Below are 22,128 nucleotides of genomic sequence, written 5' to 3'. Positions count from 1 at the left end.
GGGTGAATCTAATACTATTGGTAAGTTGTCTTTTTCTGTAACATCCTCTAGTTCAACTAAAGGATTTAACTCTTTGTCTTGATTATAGTCTTTACTATCATCATTAACCTCCATAATCACTGTGAGGCACTTATCAGGTACGCCCAAACTGATTACCTCGCTCAAAATAGAATAAGGGGATTTAACGCTATTTACCAATTTAACTGTCCATGAATTTCTGGGGCTCGAAGGTACTATAAGTTTCGGTTCTAAATATTCTATACTCTGTTTTTGCTCCCACGTCTGGGTATATACTAACATTTCTGTGATAGATTCCCCTGCTCGTGGGAGTCAATCGTTTTCATCCAAAGTACTCAGTACCGAAAATCTATTTTCAATTGGAATATAAAAATTTGTGTTTCTACTATTAGTCAAGAGTCTGTGTTTTTTAGAAAATTCTGAAGTACTGGCTAAATGTCTATAAAAATAACCCAGAGGATGCACACCCATGTCAGACTCCTCTACATCCAAAGAAGCTGCTCTAAGAAGAACAGTCGCAACATGTTGAGGGTGCCTAAAATTAACAATTACACAATCCGCCTAACATTTTTTCCTCGCGTTTCCGATCCATGGTACCCGTCTAGTAGACAGTATATGATCGGATAGATGTGGGGGGAAACCACAATTTTTGTTTAACCAAGCAACTGATTTCCGTTTGAGAGAATCATGTGGTTCCTCACGGAAATTCATTGCTGTTGGGTCTAAGGGAGGAACATTCGAAAGGACTATGACATATGGTTCACAATCAGGTGGGAGATTAGTATGATTTGGTCTGTTCACGGGAGTAGTGTACCTCACGATATTAGATGCAGCTGCTTTCATATGAGGTACTATCCACCATACGTGCTGGCTTCCTAGATTCTGGTAAACATGACCTCTGTGCTACAACCAATTGTGCAGAGTTACCGGATTGAACGGGTAGCTCAGACTGTTTCATAGTCTGTTCCTTACACATCTTATCTAAAAGACCACCCAACCTAGATACCTCCGTAGATAAGAATTCAATTTTTTCCATAAGAGGTTTAGTCATATGGTCTAGTTTTTCCTCAAATAACTTAGCGATGTGACCCAAGAGATCACAATTCACATCGTCCTTATTAATTATAATCTCGTTATTAGCTACATTACTTCTATGACCAAATTCTATCGTTGGTTTAAGATGTACGTTCCCCCGCTTAATTTGCGTTTTTCTGCATTTTCTAACAGCTCTCTTAGGAGGAGAGTGAGACAATGTGGACTCACTCGGGGGCTCCAATGGGTCTTGAATTGATGGTTCTAAAACTAAGGGTAAAATGGCTGAGTTTTCCAAAGGGGAAGCCTCAATATTAAGGGGATCCACCATAATAGAACCGCTACCATCATCTACAGAAGAAAAAGTTTCTGAGGTGGACTCCTTCCCTAAGGATTTCCTTCTATCAATGTTTATCTTGCTCACCATTTTAACCAAGTAATTATCCAGGGTGGAAATATTTTTAGCCATTCTGCACCACCCTCACGTATATAACAACCACTACTAGTATTGATAAAATACTCGATAGACTGTCTAGTATTTATAGCCTTGCCCTACACAGAACTTTTATATCGTAACAAAGTATAGGGCACCTACATATATCAGCAATAACACAGAACAACAAGTGTATATGACCCAGAAGGCACAATAACTCAATTAAATGGAGCCCAAGTATACAGCTTACTAAAGCGTTATCAGATTAGATAGAAGCAATTAACAGCTTAGCGAATTGGCCCAACCCGACCCCTTCCGGCCCCCTAACGGCCACACAACGGCCCGCCCTTTGCCCGGGCTTAGCCCGGCGCGGCCCGCGCGCGGTCCCGCAAAGCGAGGGGCAGGATCAGTTTAATAGCGCCTTCGGGCGTGCAAAATGCGTTGGTTCCGCTTCCGGGGTGCAAGGGGACCTGGATAATGTAGTCCCGTCCTGTCCCGTCAAACGCTCCCCCCACACAGCGGTCGCGATGTCAGGCGACGGCGGGGGGGAGACGTGGAGGCCAGCAGAAGGAACAGCAGCCCCGAAGACCACAGGGGCACACAGGTATGCAGCACGATGCGGACGTAGGTAAATTCTGCAAACAGCCCCCAACTTTTATTTCTGTTATCACATAAAAATACACTCATAGGCACATTACAACAAGTCCTCTTCATTGCACATTCAATAATATTATTGTATTTCATATCCAGCAACATTGAAACATCCCTATCACGTCACAAGCCCTATCACTCAATAGAGCCTCATATTAATTACTATTTCTGTTGTTTATGCTTAATCCTGTTTCTTATTAGTATGGTCATCAATAATTCACAATTATCAAATGGTCCGGTCAAAACGATGAACAACCCTGATTTAATTTATAGCTAAATCATACACACTTGAGCCACAGCTAGATTTTATTAACTTCAGCCAACAGGTATTTTGCGGTGTCCTGACACTTATTCAAGACTCTTCCATATAAAACATATATTCAGTATGCTACAAATATCTTTGAGAACAGTTGACAGATCATACAAAATATATCATTATATTAGGTGTAATCTGCTTGAGTACTTTATCAAGTACACTCGCAATGAGATCAGGGCATTCTAATCTTGACAATAAGTGATGGTATATTATTTATGATACAACGGCAAGCAGCAAGTTGGATCCAAAGCTTGGCTCCCCATTAGATGAAACCCTTTTTGCTGGGACTTAGTGCCCTCCCTTTCACACTTGTCAAAATTAGCATACACCTCGCTGGCACCTTTATTTTACCTATATGCACCTAATATGATGTACTACATGTACAAGGGTAGGTAAATTAAATGCTGCTAGGAGACTGTAACATGTATTGTGGCACCCACTAACATAGCACTGTAAAACAGGTATTCAGGCTGGCCATTGCAGCTTGGTTGTGCAGTTTTAGAACTGATAGTTTGACCTGGCAACACAAACCTTTTGCCAGCCCTACACTTTCCATTTTTATACTTATAAGTCATTTGTGAGCCTGGTGCTCAAAGCCAACAGGGCAGGGTGCATGGTATTTAAGTAATAGTACATGTATAATTCACTTTTGAAATTTTATGGCAGTAACCCACCTACAACATTTTTGTTCACTTTTATGGAAGTCAGATCTCCTTCAACAGGGTAAACCACCAAGTTGAGGCCGATCAATAATTTGAAGCTGATGGCTGGGGTTTTGACATCAAGCTCAGTCTACATCAGTTCTCCAGATAGAAAGTTGGTGAATCATTTTTAAGTTCCTCTTCCTGCAGGTTGAGAAAAGAAGTACATTTTTATGCCAGCCAAGTGTCCAGAACCTGGGGGATCCACATGGGGGTTATGAATAAACCCAGCAGCAGTTGAAACTGGTTGTCTGGACAGTTGCAGAAAGAGAAGCCTCTAGAAGCTTGTTGTTTCCCTGTAGCTCAAACACGAGGTCAGCCAAGTGACCCTTGTGGTCAGTTTTGGGGTCCTAGGTTCAAGACACACTGTCTAGTCTCCAATCAGTTCTTTAGACAGTGGAGTAGTCCTTCTGATTCTTTGCACACCCAGTAGTGTTTGTCTCAAAAGGCATTGTCTGTGGGTTCCACTATTATACCCAAAGCCAACAAGTGGTTGTATTGCAAGCCTTTATCTACCTCCTAAACCAGTTTCAATCAGTTCCATCCCACCTTCTGGGTTTAGAGACTGCCTGACTGTTAGACCTGACAGCCTTAGGGTGGTCACCCCTAACTTTTTGCCTGCCTCCCTCCACTTTTTGGATACTGTTTTTGCTGGCTTTTAGACTCTGCGCACTTTACCACTGCTAACCAGTGCTAAAGTGCATATGCTCTCTCCCTTAAAACATGGTAACCTTGAATCATACCTGATTGGACTATTTAATTTACTTATAAGTCCCTAGTAATGTGCACTCTATGTGCCTAGGGCCTGTAGATTAAATGCTACTAGTGGGCCTGCATCACTGGTTGTGCCAACCACTTAAGTAGCCCCTTTTCTTTGTCTCAGGCCTGCCACTGCAAGGCCTGTGTGTGCAGTTTCACTGTCACCTCGATTTGGCATTTAAAAGTACTTGCCAAGCCTAAACCTCCCCTTTCTCCACATATAGGTCACCTCTAATGTGTGCCCTAGGTAACCCCTAGAACAGGGTGCTGTGTGGATGAAAGGCAGGACATGTACCTGTGTAGTTTACATGTCCTGGTAATGTAAAACTCCTAAATTCGTTTTTGCACTACTGTGAGGCCTGCTCCCTTCATAGGCTAACATTGGGACTGCGCTCATACAGTATTGAAGTGGTAGCTGCTGATCTGAAAGGAGTAAGAAGGTCATATTTATTATGGCCAGAATGGTAATATAAAATCCTGCTGACTGGTGAAGTTGGATTTAATATTACTATTCTAGAAATGCCACTTTTAGAAAGTGAGCATTTCTTTGCACTTAAATCTTTCTGTGCCTTACAATCCACGTCTGGCTAGGCTTAGTTGACAGCTCTTTGTGCATTCACTCAGACACACCCCAAACACTGGGTACTCAGCCTCACTTGCATACATCTGCATTTTGAATGGGTCTTCCTGGGCTGGGAGGGTGGAGGTCCTGCTCTCACACAAAGGACTGCCACACCCCCTACTGGGACCCTGGCAGACAGGATTGAACTGAAAGGGGACCTGGTGCACTTCTTAGCCACTGTTTGAAGTCTCCACTACTTCAAAGGCACTTTTGGGTATAAAACAGGGCCTCTGCCCTACCTCATCAGACACTTGCTGGAGAAGAAACCTGAACTAGAACCTGCATCCTGCCAAGAAGAACTGCCTGGCTGCCTAAAGGACTCACCTGACTGCTTTCTACAAAGGACTGCTGCCTTGCTGTTGCCCTGCTGCCTTGCTGAACTCTTGTCTGGCTGTAAAAGTGCTCTCCAAGGGCTTGGATAGAGCTTGCCTCCTGTTCCCTGAAGTCTCAGGACCAAAAAGACTTATCTTTTTCACTTGGACGCTTCGTGCACTGAAATGTAGACGCACAGCTTGTTCTGCAGCGAGAAAAACGCCGCACACCGACGCTGATGAACGCAACGCCTTTGGGACGACCGGAACTTCGACGCACAGCCTCGCAAGGACAGCGCCGCCCGACCTCCAGAAGAGAAATCGACACAACGCCTGCCGTGAGAGCGAAACTTCGACGCACAGCCCCGCAGAACAACGCGCAGCCGGTAAACAAGCAGGAGAATCCACGCACAGAACCAGGACATCTGGTAATCCCTGCGATCCACAGAAAGAGACTGTCCGCACGGCAGAAAACGACACACGACTTCCCCGCGTGAAAAATAACGACGCAAGTCCGTGTGTGCTGGGGAGAAATCGACGCACACACCCTTTTTCCACATATCTCTTCTCCACTCCAAACCAGGTACTTTGTGCTTGAAAGAGACTTTGTTTGCTTTTTAAAGACTAAAGACACTTTCTATCACTTTTCAGTGATATCTCTACAAAGTCACATTGCAACTTTATTCGTTTTGACCTACAATTATCCTGATAAATATTATATATTTTTCTAAACGCTGTGTGGTGTATTTTTGTGGTGCTATATGGTGGTATTGTATGATTTATTGCACAAATACTTTACACATTGCCTTCTAAGTTAAGCCTGACTGCTCGTGCCAAGCTACCAGAGGGTGAGCACAGGATAATCTTGGATTGTGTGTGACTTACCCTGACTAGAGTGAGGGCTTTTGCTTGGACAGGGGGTAACCTGACTGCCAACCAAAAACCCAATTTCTAACACTGACTATAGAGACAAAAGGGAGCCAGGGCTAGGCATGCATTTCATCTACCAGTGACAATGTAGGCATCCTTTGAAGCACAGTAAGGGCTGGGCATAGGCTACTGCCCATCCTGCCAAGGGACGAGTCTCCCTTCCCACACCCAGAGCCATTGTCTACTGTCATAGAGCAATAAACATCTCACCACAGTCAAGTCATCAAAGGTCAGGTAGCTGGACACAAAAAGAAAAACGTTTTAGCCAGTAAAATGACAATTTTCTAAAGTGTTCTTTCCGAAATAGTAAGTAGTTTTGACAATTAAGTTAGATTTTAAATTACTTTTCAAATGAATCCTTGACTATTTTTCTAGCTACCCTCAAATTGGATTTGTAATAGTGTAAACGAGTGCTAACCTACGGGACAGGCAGTCTTACCATGGATAAAAAATCAACTTTAGAGGGTTTTCTCTGCCACAGCATGTAAAACATGAAATATACATGTCTAACTATTAAAATCCCACTCACCGTACCCTATAACATTCAGGCCCTACCTCAGAGGTGATTTATACATATAAAAAGGAAGGCTTATGCTGGGCAAAAGATGTATTTTGCAACATCGAAATGGCAGTTTAAAACTTTGCAGGGCTACTACAGTGGGTGGGATATTGAATGCTGCATTGCTGCAGCCCTCTAGTAGAATGTTGCCCCAGGTACAGGAAGTACCAAATACTTGGGTCTAATAAGCAAATTAAATGTACCAATGATGTGTATGCCATGTTTCACCATATTTATAAGGAGGAGCTAAAGTACGTTACTGCTGGTTAGTAGGGGTAAAGTGCACAGAAATTTAAAGCCAACAAAAATAGTGTTCAGTAAAAAGGCATAAAATCCTGAGTGGTCCTGCAGGAAGGACACATTTCAAACAACCCTGAAAACCTGGACTTAGATAAGTAGAACTCTGCCTACACATGCCTCTACATGCATTATAGACCCAAAAGTTGGATGTGTCCCATCCTCCTGGTATCTTCCGCTGATTATTCATGGGGTCTTCCAACATGCCAAAGCCACCACATCGATTGGGTCATGTGTACTCCCACGTTTTACTGTGCTCTGCTTCTTGGTTGCTGGCACCCTGCTACTTAAACCTACATGGATGGGGGATTCTTCTGTGATTTAAGGATCTCTACAATCTGACCACGTCGTTGCAGCACATTTTGAGCTGTTGAGATTTGATCCAGCCATTAGCAAATCTGTTCTCTTTACATGCACAGTTTTTATAACTTTGAGCACAATTCTTACAACCCAACACAGATCTGAGTCACAATACGAAGATCCTAGATTTGCTTTTATGGTGAACCAGGCATGGTATATAGTTTTCCAAAGGCGCATATCTAAATGCTCTTTTTTGAATGTGGTACATTCAGGTTTTTCTTTTTGTGCATGTTAATGTTCATTGAATCTGTACGCTGTATACCTAAAGTCAACTCAATCAGAAAAATGTTAATTTTTATTGCTATTTTAACTTTGGAAAATGAACATTTTCAGAGCCAATTCGAATGTATGATATATAGAGCTATCTTGACCGTCTTGGTTTTTCTAATCAGGATACGTTCAATTCACCTCATTTCACAGCACTTGAAAAGACTGTAGCATATATCATGCCACTATGAATAAATATTTGAATACAAAATCCACTGCATATTGGCATTTTAGGGAAGAAAGATGACACCATTTTATTTCAACCTTCATTTGATGTTTATTGGAGCTCTAGCGAATGTCTTGAGGAACTCATCTATGTTTAAAAGGAAAAGCTAATGCACTAAATTATTTACGGAACGCCTTAATATTTTACTACTGTACAGTAATAAAACCGTGTTCTCTTCTTAGAATAAAAGCCTGAAAAACAAACTCCTGTCAGGAAACAAGCTTTGCGGTATTCACGCAGAAGAGGTGAGTAGAGCACATGTTTTATTTCCAAAGGTTTGAGAGCTAGCTAGATGCATGCTGAATGCTTGCACTGCACTGAGATGAAATCAGACATACATACACATAATTTCGAATCTAAACTATTTGTTATTATACATAGATGAGCAAATTCCCAGAAGCTGACATGAATGAACCAGATATGCAGCAAATGTTATGATGCTAAGGATCAGCGCATTTACTAGTAACTTAGGTATTCTCATTACTGAACAGCAATTTAGCTTTTTTGTCAGCTGAAATTAGAATTGACTCCGACATGTAAAAGAGGACACTGTGGGTATATCTTTGAAACCATCCTTTGCCTTAACACAAGAAACAATAGGTATTAATTACATTTGTTATTAGTGGTTTTTGCGTTTCGTTGTGATGATTGCATTTGTCAGAATGTACCAGGGGAAATGGATATAGCATCGCCCTTCACTCTCTGGCACATTCAGGAGAAACGTAAGGTCTGCACTTTGAGGACTCCAATCTTTTCTTGAGGACTTTAAACAATTCAATTTACTCAAGCGAAACAAATAATGTATATGTTCGTAAGAGAAACGTTATCTTTTTTCCAACCTGAGTTAAACATTTTTCCCATAGAGAAACACTTTTCCTTTTAACGCTCACATTATTGGGTCGGGCTCTTTTCCCCTTCCCACCTTAACAAGCATTGGCTATGCCAAACGGTCTGGTTTAAGAATGAAAGTCTCTTTTGTATCTTTGATGGGTGCAGACATTGATAAACTATCCAATACACACTAGGACACTCATCTTTGCATTCGTGCATCCAATCATCAATCCACAGACTCATCCTTCCATACATCCTCTGACAGAACCCAAATAAAACACACACAAACTCAACAAAATATGCTAAATTATTTAAAAGAATACAAGTAAAGCCATGCTGCTTTGTAAACACCATGAGAATATTTCTGCATTAGCAGAACTAAACAAAGTAGCAGGTGCCAATCTTGTAAAGGTATGGTAAACAGCCTAAACGTGTTCTAAAGATTAAAGAAGGCCACCTGGTTTAGAACCAAAATGTTGGCCGTCTTGGAATGGTAAAACAATTTTAAGCCCTTTTTGGTAGTATAGTCAGATTTTTAGTCACAGTTTTGAAAATTCCACTTTTAGAGATTTACAACATGTGAAACAGGGGACATCCCTAAACCTAAAATGACAAGGGTATAATTATTATCTGCAACAGTGTACTAAAGGTATAATTCACAAACAGATCTCATCAATCATACAATACTTAAACATGTATTTTTATGTGCAATGACAAAGATATGGCCAAATATTAACAGAAATTAATCTATATGTTTAATCAAGTTTATCAGTCATGTTAGAAAAGGAGTCTCTAGTTAGCTACCTAGGGCCTACCTTAGGTTTGACTTATATGTAAAAGGAGGGGAGTTTAAGGCTTGGCAAGGGGTTTTGAATGTGACAGGCCTGAGACACGTTTAAAGGGCTACTTCAGTGGGTGGCACAATCAGTGCTGCAGGTCCATTAGTAGCATTTAAATTACAGGTCCTGGGTATAAACTATACTATTTACAAATAAATTAGATATGGCAATTGTGTATAGACCAATCTTACCAGATTTAGAGGAGAAGAGCTTGCACTTTAGTACTGGTCAGCAGAGGTAAAGGGATCAGCGTCGTAAGGCCAACAAAAAGAATCTGCATAAATATGAGGCAATCTCGCAAAACGTTTGGGGAAAGACCACCCTAAGGCTGACAGGTCTAACACAATCGAAAAATCTAATTAGATTAAAATAGGTGCTGATTCATATTATTTTTTAGTAGCATTTGTTACTGCCTGTAGAAGTTGTACGATTGAGGAGATTCTGTTGCATTTTCTTTTCCTAACCATTTGGTGTCTGCAGCCTGTATCCTGGGTCACATGAATAAAACATAAATCAATTTGTCAAACACGGTTTCTAGAGTGTCAGTCACAATATCCAAAAAACAATCGGCACTGTCTACATTCTCTGAATACATCCAATTGGAACATTGTGATTGTATGTATCACCATTGTGTAGAACAGCAATTTCTTCTTGCCTTAAGCACGTGTTTCCCTAAGTTGTTTAAGAGCACCACTGGGGTGTTAATTTGTTTGGCGGATCCAGACAGCTCCCAGTCTTTTCACTGCACAATTTAGGAGCATGTCAGATGCCTGATTCTATTGAGGTTGGTCATCCTAATTGGTGGTGATTGCTTGTCTTTACGGATGCCTTTTTCACTGTTAGCCATGTCTATGTGCCCTACTTCTGTCAACTGGTTGCTAGCGTCTCAATGTGTTGAATTTAAAACATTGTTCCTGGTGTACAATTCTCAGTAGATATTGTCTTCGGCATATGTGTACACAATTCCAACAGAATATGCCTTTGCAGATGCTCCAGTCAGCCTTTAAGCACCTGGTCTCCGTGTGACAGTTTCACAAATTCTGCACAAGATGATAAAAGGGATGGGAGGCAAGGCTCGGGTCCTTTCTGAAGGTCAGCCATGTGGGAAGATGTTTCTCATAAACCTCTTTAGCAGTCCTCATATTAAAGGGTAACAAGTGGATGATATTACAACAGATCACAAATCCCTCGCTGACATTATCAAACAAAGCAACATTCTAGGATGTGAATTGGTGGTGATTGGGGGTCACAGGACTGGATAAAGAGTCCTGCTATTTTCCCTACCCTCAGTAGCCCCTGTTATGGCATGAATAAAAAGTCACGTTGCTCCTTCTCTTCTAAATAGATATTTCCTCTTACATCAGATTTATAATGTGTGTGTGTCCCCAAAGCAAATTTGTTTTTTCAAACAGATTAAATTACAAAAAGGATGCATCCATTGCTTCATATTCCAAGGGTAATTTTACTTAAAGATAGAAAAGAATAAATTAATTGGACTTTAATGTTTTTCTAGCTCACTAAGGGCCAGATGTAGGTATATTCCATTTTGCAACTTGCAAATTGCGAGTCAGAGCAACTCGCAATTTGCAAGTCGCAAATTGGAATGTAGGATGGTGTCCCTGACACCATCTGTGACTCGCAAGGGGGTCGCAAAGGCCCACCTCATTAATATTAATGAGACATCTGGAGACAGCAGACCACCATGTCTGTGCCTGCTTTTAAATTAAGCAGGTTTTTTTTGTAATGCAGCCCGTTTTCCATAAAAGAAAACGAGATGCATTACAAAATTAAAAAATGAAACGTTTTTGTTTCATTTTTCCAGAGCAGGCAGTGGTCCATAGGACCACTGCCTGCTCTGGAAAAATGTTTTTGATGCCATTCACAAAGGGGAAGGGGTCCCATAGGGACCCCTTCCCTTTTGCGAATGGGCTAGCACTCATTTCAAATGGGTGCTAACCGCGATTGCTTTGCGACCGCGTTCACGGTCACAAATCAATCTGGCATTGCACTGCGAATCGCAATTAGGAAGGGGACTTCTCTTCCTAATTGCGACTCACAAACCTGTTTTGCGATTCGGTAACCAGGTTACCGAATCGCAAAAGCGGTTTTGTGCATTGCCAAGTGCAGTTTGCAAATTGCAAACAGCGAAATTCACTGTTTGCGACGTGCAAACTGTGTGCTACATCTGGCCCTAAGTTACATGGTCTAGCTTCTTCAGACAAGTCCATCCAAAGAATAGGTGTTTTATTTCTAGTTTTCAGCTAACTTATACATCTCTGTACATATTGGTAGCAGCTGCTGCCAATAAAGCTTGGTGGGGCCGTGTAGGGGGAATAATAAAAAAAATGACTTACCTGCCACTGCCAGATGCTGCATGGGTGCTCCTCTGCTCCCCTCCCCACCCAATCCAAAGGATGCTCTCATGCTATTGCGCAACATGATAGAAGAAAAGGGATTCATCTGAGTGGCCTAAAATGGCGATCAGTTATGGCCTGGGAGCCTCTGCTAGTTCTCCATCTGGCTGTGCAACACAGCTCGGATGGAAAGATCTCAAGTACGCATGTCAGTTTGGCCATCCTACAAAGGCCGGCCAAACCGACATGCGCACTTACAGTGCACCTACCACTTCTCCTTCCCCCTGGCTGCTGCTGACACTGCAATGCAGAGGATGGCCCCGACCCACCCTTGACTCTGTGGACTGGCTGAGTAAGTGAAAATTAAAATGATAATAAAGAAATTTCACTACCATTTTATTTTCATCTGCTGTCTTTCAGCAGTGGGGCGACGCTCCTCTGCCATAACGGAGGAGTACATATTTGTGCATTTATATATATTTTCATAACATAGGCATGTGCAGAATATCTCCAAGGAATCCAAGGCAACAGGTGAAAGAAATGATTTAAGGGGACAGTTTGCAGTGTGTAGTAGTCAGGAAAAAGTGGGAAAAACAAGGCAATTGCGAATATCAGGGGTGCTCTTAAATTAAGGGTCTCATTTACAAGGCCCGTGAGGCCACCGAGGAAGGGCAGAAATGTGCTGTATCCACAAGATACAGTTCATTTCTGTTCTCTCCCCCTGCGCTGGTGCACAAATTGCTGTATAGCACAAAGGCAGACAACCTTGCACCATGATGCACAGATGCCTGCATTGCAGGGATGATTGTTTTTGTTCAGGAAGAGACACCTTCCTGCACAGAAAAAATCACAAGAGGTGTTTTTTCTCTTTCTGTGTGTGCTGCAAAATGCAACACACATAGAAAGAGGAAGAAATGGGGACACCTTCCTGCACAAAAACAATCACAAGAGGTGTGTTCCTCTTTCTGTGCGTAGAAAGAGGAAGAAATGGGGAGAAATAAAGATATTTCTCCCTTTTGCATCATTCTTACACCACCCCTGAGGTGGTGTAGGAATCTGATGCATTCCCAGACTTGTAAATCTTAGGATGCAACAAATTCCTTTGTGTTCCATGGGTGCTGAGTGGGAACACCCCAGGCAGCACCCATTGAACTCAACTTACATGCAGTGTTTTGTGTGAAAGGGTCCATATTTACAAGGCCATAAAAAGTCATTCAAGGTGGCTTTGTGCGTCCTTATAAATATGGCCTTGCACACTGCGCCACTGGAGCATTTAAAAAAAAAAATGCTCCGGAGGCGCAGTCTGCTGCTAGGGGCCAAGTTCTGAAATATGGTGCAAGGGAATAGTTTAAACCTCATTCAGATCAATAAAAAAAGATATATATCTATGTCTTAAAGGCAAAGGAAGAAGCAAAAAAAGCATTTTGTAATTATAGGGACTCTCCCATCGGAGGAAGAGTATTCCAAGTGAAATACTTACATCCACCAATGACACAATGCTTTTCCTGTTCTGGCAAAGCTTAAAGGACTGTTACCACGCAATCAGTGCCAGGGAAGAGCATGTTGTATTAACCCACCTTTCCAAAAAGAGAATTATCGATTAGTAAACAAACAACCAAGCCAAACTGGAAAGAGCACTGGCAAATACTGATACCTCTCAGTGAATGCATCAAATAAATGAGCCTCATGGCACAACAAATTCATGTTTTAGGCGACTGAATAAAAGAAGATTAAGAATAAGCAGATTTCAGGGGAATGAAGTTCTAGGCATGCATGAGTGATTTGTTATGTGCTTTGTAAAGTCCACAATTGTTGTTAGCTTTTAAAAGTTACTTTGGTCAACAAATAATAAGTCATAAGGGGATTCAACACAGATTAAAAAGAAGGTGTTTTTTCACAATATTTGTCATGCTGTAGTTTCTGTCCCCTTCTGCATCAACTGAACCTTCATATGTTAAGTTTGCTGCATACTGCTGACTGACACATCGCCGCGTCATTTTTATGATTGTATTGACCGTACCCAAGACCAGATACACCATTTGTGTTTGGATGACCTTCCAACCAAAGTAACCCAGAAACTTGAGAGTCCAAACTATGTAGCAGCACCATCCTGAAATTCCCGAAATTTTTGAGGGTCGGCACTTATTTTTCTGCTTCAAGCCTTTACTACGAGCAAAAGAAACATATGGAAAGACGGAGGAAGAGAAAAACGAAAAAAAAGTGTCAAATCGGAGAAAGCACAAAGCTGCAAGAGTGAGCTGAAGGGGCAGGCAGTGGCTGTAAATGGATTAAAGAGGCCCGAAATGGCTTCAGGATTACGCTCCCTCAGTATTCCGAGCTCGCACATTTAATTGCAGCAGTTGCATGTTTAAGAGGAGGTGTTTGGACATGGGCACGTTTTTATTTACGAATTAAGCACTGGGTGTCACCTTAATTTACATTCCCCGCCATTTCCAAGTATCTATCTATCTAGGAAAGTGAACGTTCCCTTAATATTTAACCAGGCTCTTAATGTCACACACCTAAATCTTGCAGTTGCATTTCCAAGTGAGGATCAAGTGGTTTGGGACACATGTTTTCACTTACATACAGCTCTACCCTTTGGAATTTCACTCCTTTGCCTTTTCACACTGAAAAGGTTGCTGAAAACTAGGCATGCAGCCTGTCACCTACATAACGATTTCATATATAACTATTTGAACATGTTTTTGTTAGAATCAAACAGCAAAGTGTAAGTCAAAAGTATGTCTTATTGAGGCACTGTCCACGGACACTTGCTGGCACCTCCTGCTGCCACCAACCCCAGTGTGATGGAATCTACTAGAAATTCCAGAACAATCACGTAGGTATTATACAAAATACAGCACATATTTCCCCGTAACAATATACAAACAATGGCAATTCAATTATAAGGATATATTTAAGATTATGCTTCTACCATTATAAAACATGTATATACTATTAAAAAGTACAACACTGAGCTTCTTGCTTACACAAACCTGTTAAAAATACATATATGTGTGTATGTGTATATATACATAAAAAGTCCTTTTATCCCCATTTATATTGGAAACTAGGCCCTAAGTATAATGACCTACAGACAACCCAGTAGGGGATCTATCTATCTATAGCCACACACACACACATGTAGATATATATATATATATATATATATATATATATATATATATTCACTGAAAAAAACAAAGGTTACATGGATGTTATAATTAGGATCTGAATGTACTCACACAAAACCATAGATATTCAGCACTTATAGTTATAATTATCTGAAGAAACTATAACTTGTGCCCTAAGGTAGCTATAACTCACACCATCACTATGCACTGCTAACTACCTCACATATTACACCACTCATGACATCTTCTATCACATCATTAAATAATAATATCACCTCAACATTTGCAGTGAAATTATTGATTAGAAAACTATGCATGGTGGGGGCATGAATTATAGTTATCTTAAGGCACGAACTAAAGTTTCTTGAGATAAGTATAACTATGACAGCTGAAATGTTTATGACTAAGGGCTGTGCATAGTGTGGGGTTGGCTGTCTCTTGGGGGTTGGATGCAGAATCTAGCCACAGGCCAAGCCTTGTGGCCACACCCCTCCGCACATGGCCTTTGGTCATGCATGGCGTGGGGTGGGATGCAAGGTCTGATTTGCAGCCTAGTCCTGCGTACAACCACCTGCAGGCAGCCTAATTTGCAGCAGAGTCCTGCGTACAACCCCCTTCAGGCAGCCAACCCCACACCAGACACACCCGTTGTTCATCAATGGTTTGGGGTTGGCCTCAGGGCCTGGCATTTGTTATATGGTTCCTAGTAAAATAATAGGACTGCATGTTAGGAAGGCAACACTTAAGAATGTGGGGGACCTGAACCACTAACCCTTTTGGGGACAAGGTGATGGTGGCAACCTGAACATGACACTCTGACTCCCCATGGAGTTCGCGGAAACAGAACTCACCCTTTCATTGCACTACTCATGCATGCTCAGTTGAAGCAGAAGAGAGATATGAAATACGCTTTCAATACATTTATTGAAACAATCATAATCTTGCATAGAGAGAATGAGCTGCCATAGTTAGACAGATGAAACAGAGCAAAGTGACCTGCATAAAGAACATCATAAAGATAACCACAGTGAATAATTCCTAGAGGTTCTAGAGGCTCCTATCTAACACTGAGACTATATTGAGAGCATAGCAGGCACGCCATTCTGCCTTGTCCTGTCTAGGGAATGAGCCTCAGCCCCATGCTTGTGGGACAGTGTCCTGAGTCAGGACACAGTAGTGTGGATGGCAATCCTCTCAGAAAGCTGGTAGATTAGTGCCAGAAGAGCTGCATGCTGAACACAGCATTCGTCCCAGGATGGTCGTGGCTCAAATGCCCCTCTGCCTCTTCTGGGTCATTGCATCATGTATATAATAAAACCGCACTGTGGTGCAATGCTATGTCTAGATGTGAGAAGCTGTCTCCTGAATTACCAATGTAAGCACTAGGCTATTATGTACTGTGCTCCTAGCCTTGAACAGAATGAAAAGGCTAAATAAAACAAGCAACTCGTACAACATATTCTTCATGACACTTGCAGCCTGGTTTTGCGTTCAACCCCCACAGGCAGCCAACCCCATGCTGCATGTGGTCTTGGTCCATGTGCATCGGGAATTGGCCACAGGGCCCAACCTGTGACCAGACCCTGTGTCCAACCCCCTGCAGGCAGCCAATCCACAATGTGCACAGCCTTTGGCCATGCACAACAGGTGGTTGGGCACAGGACCCATCTTGCAGCCAGGACCTGTGGCCAAACAACCAAGCCAACAGTGGTCTGGGGACCCCATCCCCTGGGGCCACATGACATTAAAATGGTGGGAGGGCAGCACACCCCCCTCAAGCCTTATTAGGCCTTGGGGACCCCATCTCCCAGAGCTGCACATCATTATAAAGGGGAGAGGGCTACATGGCCCCCTCCCAAACTTATTATGGACCTGGGGGCCCGTCTCCCTGGGGCATGCCTTAGTTATAGGTGGGTGTCTCGGAGCCCATTGGGGGTACCCATTGAGCATCAAGTTTGGGGCCCCAGGGGAAGCCCCAGGGCTCCCGTGCCCTTAGCCGGCTCCTTGCATAGTGCAGGAACTCGCATTGCTCCCGTCCAGGAGGAACAGCTGTTTTTTTGCATGCTCACTCTGGGGGGGAGCAATATCTCTTCTGTTTCTGTTGGTGGAAAAACAGAAGTCTGCTTCCACCCGACTGGAGCATTTGTAAATCTCCCAACGACTAAGAACAGACTTGCCTTCCATGCTGGCTCTGCTGCAGGCAGAGGAGGCACCTTTGCTCCCACCTGATGGAAGACTAAAAAATGGTCGCACCAGGATAGAGCAAACAAATGTTTCTCTGCCTGTATTGATGAAGATTAGGTAAGTTTAGAGTGGTTTAGCATGGAGGCAGGAGAACATAATTATGAAATATTCACGTTTTTAAAGTTCATGAAAACAAATTGAGTGTAATGTTTAGTACAACCAAGAACACAACATTTATGCTTTGAATTTGAGTTAGAAATGGGGTTTCTGGTTGACTAGGATATGCACCTCAGCCAGGCAGAACCTACCCACTCTAGTCAGGGCAAGGGAGTTACACATCCAAGATAACCCCTGCTCACCCCCTTGGTAGCTTGGCACGAGCAGTCAGGCCTATCCCAGAGGCAATATGGTAAGCGTTTGCACAACACTCACAACACATGCAATATCCCCACCACAAAGGAAACACAACACCAGATTAGAGTGGAGAAGTGTGGCACAATAGTTAGAGTGGCAGATCCTGATGCAGAGATCTTGCCCGGGACCAGCGTTCAATTCCCGTCTTGGCGGGTCTTGGGCTCAATTCCCTTGGACCAGATAATTCTCACCTCAGTGCCTAATCTAATTAATGGGTCCCACTCTGTAACTCTGGGCAATAACTTGCTTAATCTCCACAACGACCCTGACAGTGCTTGGATGCCTGGCTTCACCCTGGGGGTTGCCCAGGAGTGGGTGCGTCATAGGAAAAGCCAGGAGGGGTTCCACAGTGGTATGGGTACAGCGCCTTGAGACCCTAACGGGTGAGTAGTGCGCTATACAAGTGTGAAGTTTTATTATATGAAAATATACTGTATTGTACACAATGCAATTATTAGACCAAACATCACATATCAGTACTATCCTGCTCCCTTAGCAGTTGTCAGAACGTTACACATTAGTTACTCTGCAAACTAGCAGTAGTCACACATAACACGCAGGTTAGTCAGTATTCTGCAACATAAGCAGTAGTCAGGAAACACGTCATTACACCAAAGCACTTGTCATACGAATATCATAAAACGCCCATAGTAGGAACATTAGAAAACTTATTGGCAAGTCATGTCCATAAAAGGAACATTTGCACACATATGTAAAAGCATCATCAAACAGGCAGGTAACATAAATCAATCAGCAAAGTCTTGGATTGTAAATACATTAGTCCTCTAAAAGTACCTGATTTGATGGAGCCGGCACCTCCAGTGCCTAGAGGAACAAAGAAGGGTCCCCAAGCGCTATTCCGCGCAATGTGGGGGCCTCCCTGACAATTGTGGGTGAGAGGGGGTGGCACACAGCCCCTCTATACTCCTAACGGGCCCCTCCTGGGGCCAGCGATCACTGGGGGCCCCCTGGGCCTCCACAAGCACTCACGAGGGGGGCTACAATCCAGTAGGAAATGCCAGGAGGAGGGGGGCGTCACGCACCCCCTCGCTTCAAGGGCGGGCCCCTGTTGGGACCTGCGGTCATTGTAGGGCTCCCACCGGGCCTTAACTGGCCCTCCACAAAAGGGGGGGGAGACCCAAAGCTCAATACTGGCCCACACAAGGGCCAAACCAAGGACCGGCGGTGCAGGGGGCCGCTGGCGAGGCTTCTGCCCTGCCCGCGGTCACTGAGAAGCAGGACAGCCTTGTTGGGCCCGGAGGGAACCTCCAATGAGGTTTCATTCCCTCCGCCCGGCCTCCAGCTGTACGCGGTGGCCCACCTGGCCGTCGAGAAGGAGGCAGGCACCAAAGTCGGTGCCTGCCAGTGCCCCGGGGGCACTCCACGGAGTGCACTTCTCCCCAGGGGCACGACAGGAGCACTCGTGCTCTGCGTTTTGTCAACAGAGGCTGTTTCGGATGCCCCGGTGGCACAGAAAGGGGCGCACCGGCTCCTCTCTTCTCCCCACAGTGCCCTAGGGGCTGAACTACAGCGCGCTCCGACGCGCTTCAGGAATTCACGGGGCCCGGCAGCGGGGGTGATTTCCTGTTGCCATGATGATCAGAAAACACGGACAGAAGTGCAACGCACCAGTAAGGGGAAGTGCTTCCAATCACTAAAAGAATCCCCTAAGGAGCACTTAGCATTCCAGCACAGTGAAGCACCCCTCGTGCTCCAGGGTAGAATGCAGGGGTCAGGGGCCACAGCACCCTGCCCCTGGGGAGCAAAGTTAACAGGAAAAGGCCCACAGGTGGAGGGCCCAACAACAGGCCAGCACAAGTAGTATGTAGCAAGTGGCAAGTCCTCTTCAGTGACCAAGCAGGTCACAGGTCAGCACAGAAGCAGTCCTCCATGGCGGTTCCTGGTGAGTTCTCCAGCAGTCTGTGTCCAGTTCCAGGTATGTTCAAAGAGTCTCCAAATTGTGGGGAAAATTCCCCTGTACTTATACTCAGTCCTTACAATGTTTGCAATGGCAGGGAGAGGAGGTTCCAGCCAGTTACAACTGGTTCTGGGAGTGCCCACTCTCTCCTTCAGCACAGGCTCCAAACATCAGTGGGGGATTAACGACCCTAATGTGTGAGGCCAGGGCACAGCCTTTACAAATGTAGGTGTAGGCCTCTCCCTTCTCTCAGCCCAGGAAGACTATTCAGTATACAGATGCACCTCTGTGACACCTCCACCCTCCCTGTGTACAGGCTGTCTGAAAAGTATGCACAAAGCCCCAACTGTCACTCTTCCCAGACGTTGATTGGATTCAAGCTGCAAAACACCAGAATCATAAGCACAGATAAATACGCACTTTCTAGAAGTGGCATTTCTGTGATAGTAATAAAAAATACACCTACACCAGTAAGCAGCATTTATTATCACCATCGCAACCATGCCTAACACGCCTACGCTACCCCTCATAAATCAGACAATACCCCTTACACATAAGGCAGGGCATTTCTAATGCATTCCTATGAGAAGGCAGCACTCACAGCAGTGAGACACCAAGTTAGGCTGTTTGTCACTACCAGGACAGGCCACGAAACCCGGCACATGTCCTACCTTCTACATACATGGCACCCCGCCCATAGGGCTAGCAAGGCCTACCTTCGGGGTGACTTACATATAGTAAAAGGGGAGTTCTGGGCCTGGCAAGTACATTTAGATGCCAGGTCCCTGTGGCAGAAAAGTGCACACACAGGCCCTGCGCTAGCAGGCCTGAGACATGATTGAAAGTCTACTTAAGTGGGTGGCACAAGCAGCGCTGCAGGCCCAGCAGTAGTATTTAATTTACAGGCCCTGGGTGTGGAGATACCACTGTACAAGGGACTTAAAGGTAAATTAAATATGCCAATAAGGTATAAGCCAATCATTTCCTACTTTATATGGGAGAGCACCTGCACTTTAGCACTGGTCAGCAGTGATAAAGTGCTCAGAGTCCTAGAGCCAACAGTGAGAGGTCAGAAAAACCAGGAGGAAGGAAGCAGAAATTTGGGGGATGACCCTGCATAAGGAAAAAACGTCCAACAATTTTTCTGATACTGTTTGATACTTTAAGCCTTTTGGTTGCACAATAGGAAGAATATTAGGCAATATGATCCACTCTGGGACAATTTGTGACTGAATATTTATTAGCTTTAAAATGTGTTTAGTGAGTGGTTTGTGGCCTAGTAAACCTCTGCATTATCTGTAACAGCCAAGCTTGATACAACATCTGAAATTTAAAACTGCTCAGTTGAATAAGTAAGCATTCATACGTTTTCTGAAAGCTTAATCACATGGTTGCAAGCCTGAAATTTCCTTGAGGTATGATTATGTTTTGGGGCCAGACACATTCCTGGGATTGCTGTGAAACTCTTGAAATGGCACTTGATATTTCATTTTAGAGCTTACACAGGTGAGAGCTATCTAGTGTAGATATCTAAAGACAATAGAAAGTATTTTGGTTGTGAAGGAAATTACCATCTTTTGTATGATATAGCCCTGTATTATTTGCTGGTTGTAAAACTTTGTGCACTTTAGCCCTGCAAGCCAGTAGCAAAATGCAATCAATCAATCAAAGCGTGGCTAATCACCCATAGGGTCTCAATGCGCTGAATGTAGTTGTGCTGCTCAGTCGAAAAGCCAGGTCATGAGGTCCTTCCTAAACTGCTTCAGTGATGTGGTTTACCTGAGCTTGAGGGGAAATGTGTTCCACGTCCAGGCTGCTAGGTAGTAGCAGCAGCAGGATCTTCCTCCTGCTGTACTTTTCGGGATCTTGGGGACAGCTACAAGGGTGAGCTGGGAGGAACGGAGACGTTGGGTATGTAGAAGGTGAGGCAGTTGTTGAGGTATGCTGGTCCAATGTTGTGCAGTGCTTTGAAGGTGTGGATCAGGAGTTTGTATGTGATGCACTTGTTGACTGGGAGCCAGTGTAGGTCTCTGAGGTGGGAGGAGATCCAGCTATGTCAGGGAATATCCAGGATGAGTCTGGCTGCTGCATTCTGGTCTCTTTGTGGTCTTTATTGAAGTTTCTTGATAATGCCGGCATAGAGTGGGTTGCCGTTGTCCAGTTTGCTGGTGATGAGTGTGTGGGTGACTGTCTTCCTCATGTCGGGGGGAATCCATTTGAAAATCTTCTGCAGGAGACAGAGGGTGTGGAAATTTGATGAGGAGATGGCGTTAGCTTAGCAGGTCAATGATAGAGAGGAGTCCAGGATGATTCCCAGGTTGTGCGCATGGTCAGTGGGGGCGGGGGAGTTACCCAGAGGGGTGGGCCACCAGGAGTCATTCCAGGCAGAAGGGGTGGAGTTGATCACGAGGATCTGTGTCTTGTCTGTGTTGAGCTTAAGGCAGCTGGCCTCCATCCAGGCGGTGACTGCTCTCATCCCATTGTGGAAATTCATTTTGGCTTGCACAGAGTCCTCAGACAGGGAGAGGATCTGTTTGGTGTCTATGTTTAGCTCGTGTTGTTTGGTGATCTTAGCGAGCTGGGCCATGTAAGCGTTGAAAAGCATCAGGCTGAGTGAGGATTCTGGTGGCACTCCGCAGAAAGTGTCTTTAGGTTCTGATGTGTACGGTGGTAGTCTGACCCTCTGTGTTCTTCCAGTGAAGAAGGACCTGATCCAGTTTAGGGCTTTGCTGTAGAGGGTGGAGTGGGAGACGGTGTCAAATGCAGTGGAAAGGTTGAGGAGGATGAGTGCCGCAGTGCCTCCGCAGTCCAGTATGATGCGTACGTCATTGGTAGCTGCTAAGTTTTCAGTTTCGGTGCAGTAGTGGCTTCTGAATCCAGACTGGGAAGAGTCCAGGATACGGTGTGTCTCGAGGAACTCGGTGAGTTGCTGGTTGATGGCTTTCTCCATTACCTTGACTGGGGAAGGG

General features: G+C 44.0%; 1 protein-coding gene across 1 annotated transcript in view; it reads left to right on the top strand.

The window, feature by feature from the left end:
• The window catches only part of LUZP2 (leucine zipper protein 2), a 1,083,806-nt gene that overhangs the window by 680,485 nt on the left and 381,193 nt on the right, over window positions 1-22,128 (top strand). The window contains exon 6 of the mRNA XM_069221952.1: window positions 7,665-7,727. Within this exon, the coding sequence (XP_069078053.1) occupies window positions 7,665-7,727 (63 nt within the window). The remainder of the gene's footprint in view (window positions 1-7,664; window positions 7,728-22,128) is intronic.

Source organism: Pleurodeles waltl, chromosome 3_1, assembly GCF_031143425.1.
Source record: "Pleurodeles waltl isolate 20211129_DDA chromosome 3_1, aPleWal1.hap1.20221129, whole genome shotgun sequence".
NCBI lineage: Eukaryota > Metazoa > Chordata > Amphibia > Caudata > Salamandridae > Pleurodeles > Pleurodeles waltl.
This window is presented reverse-complemented; position numbering and strand designations above follow the sequence as displayed.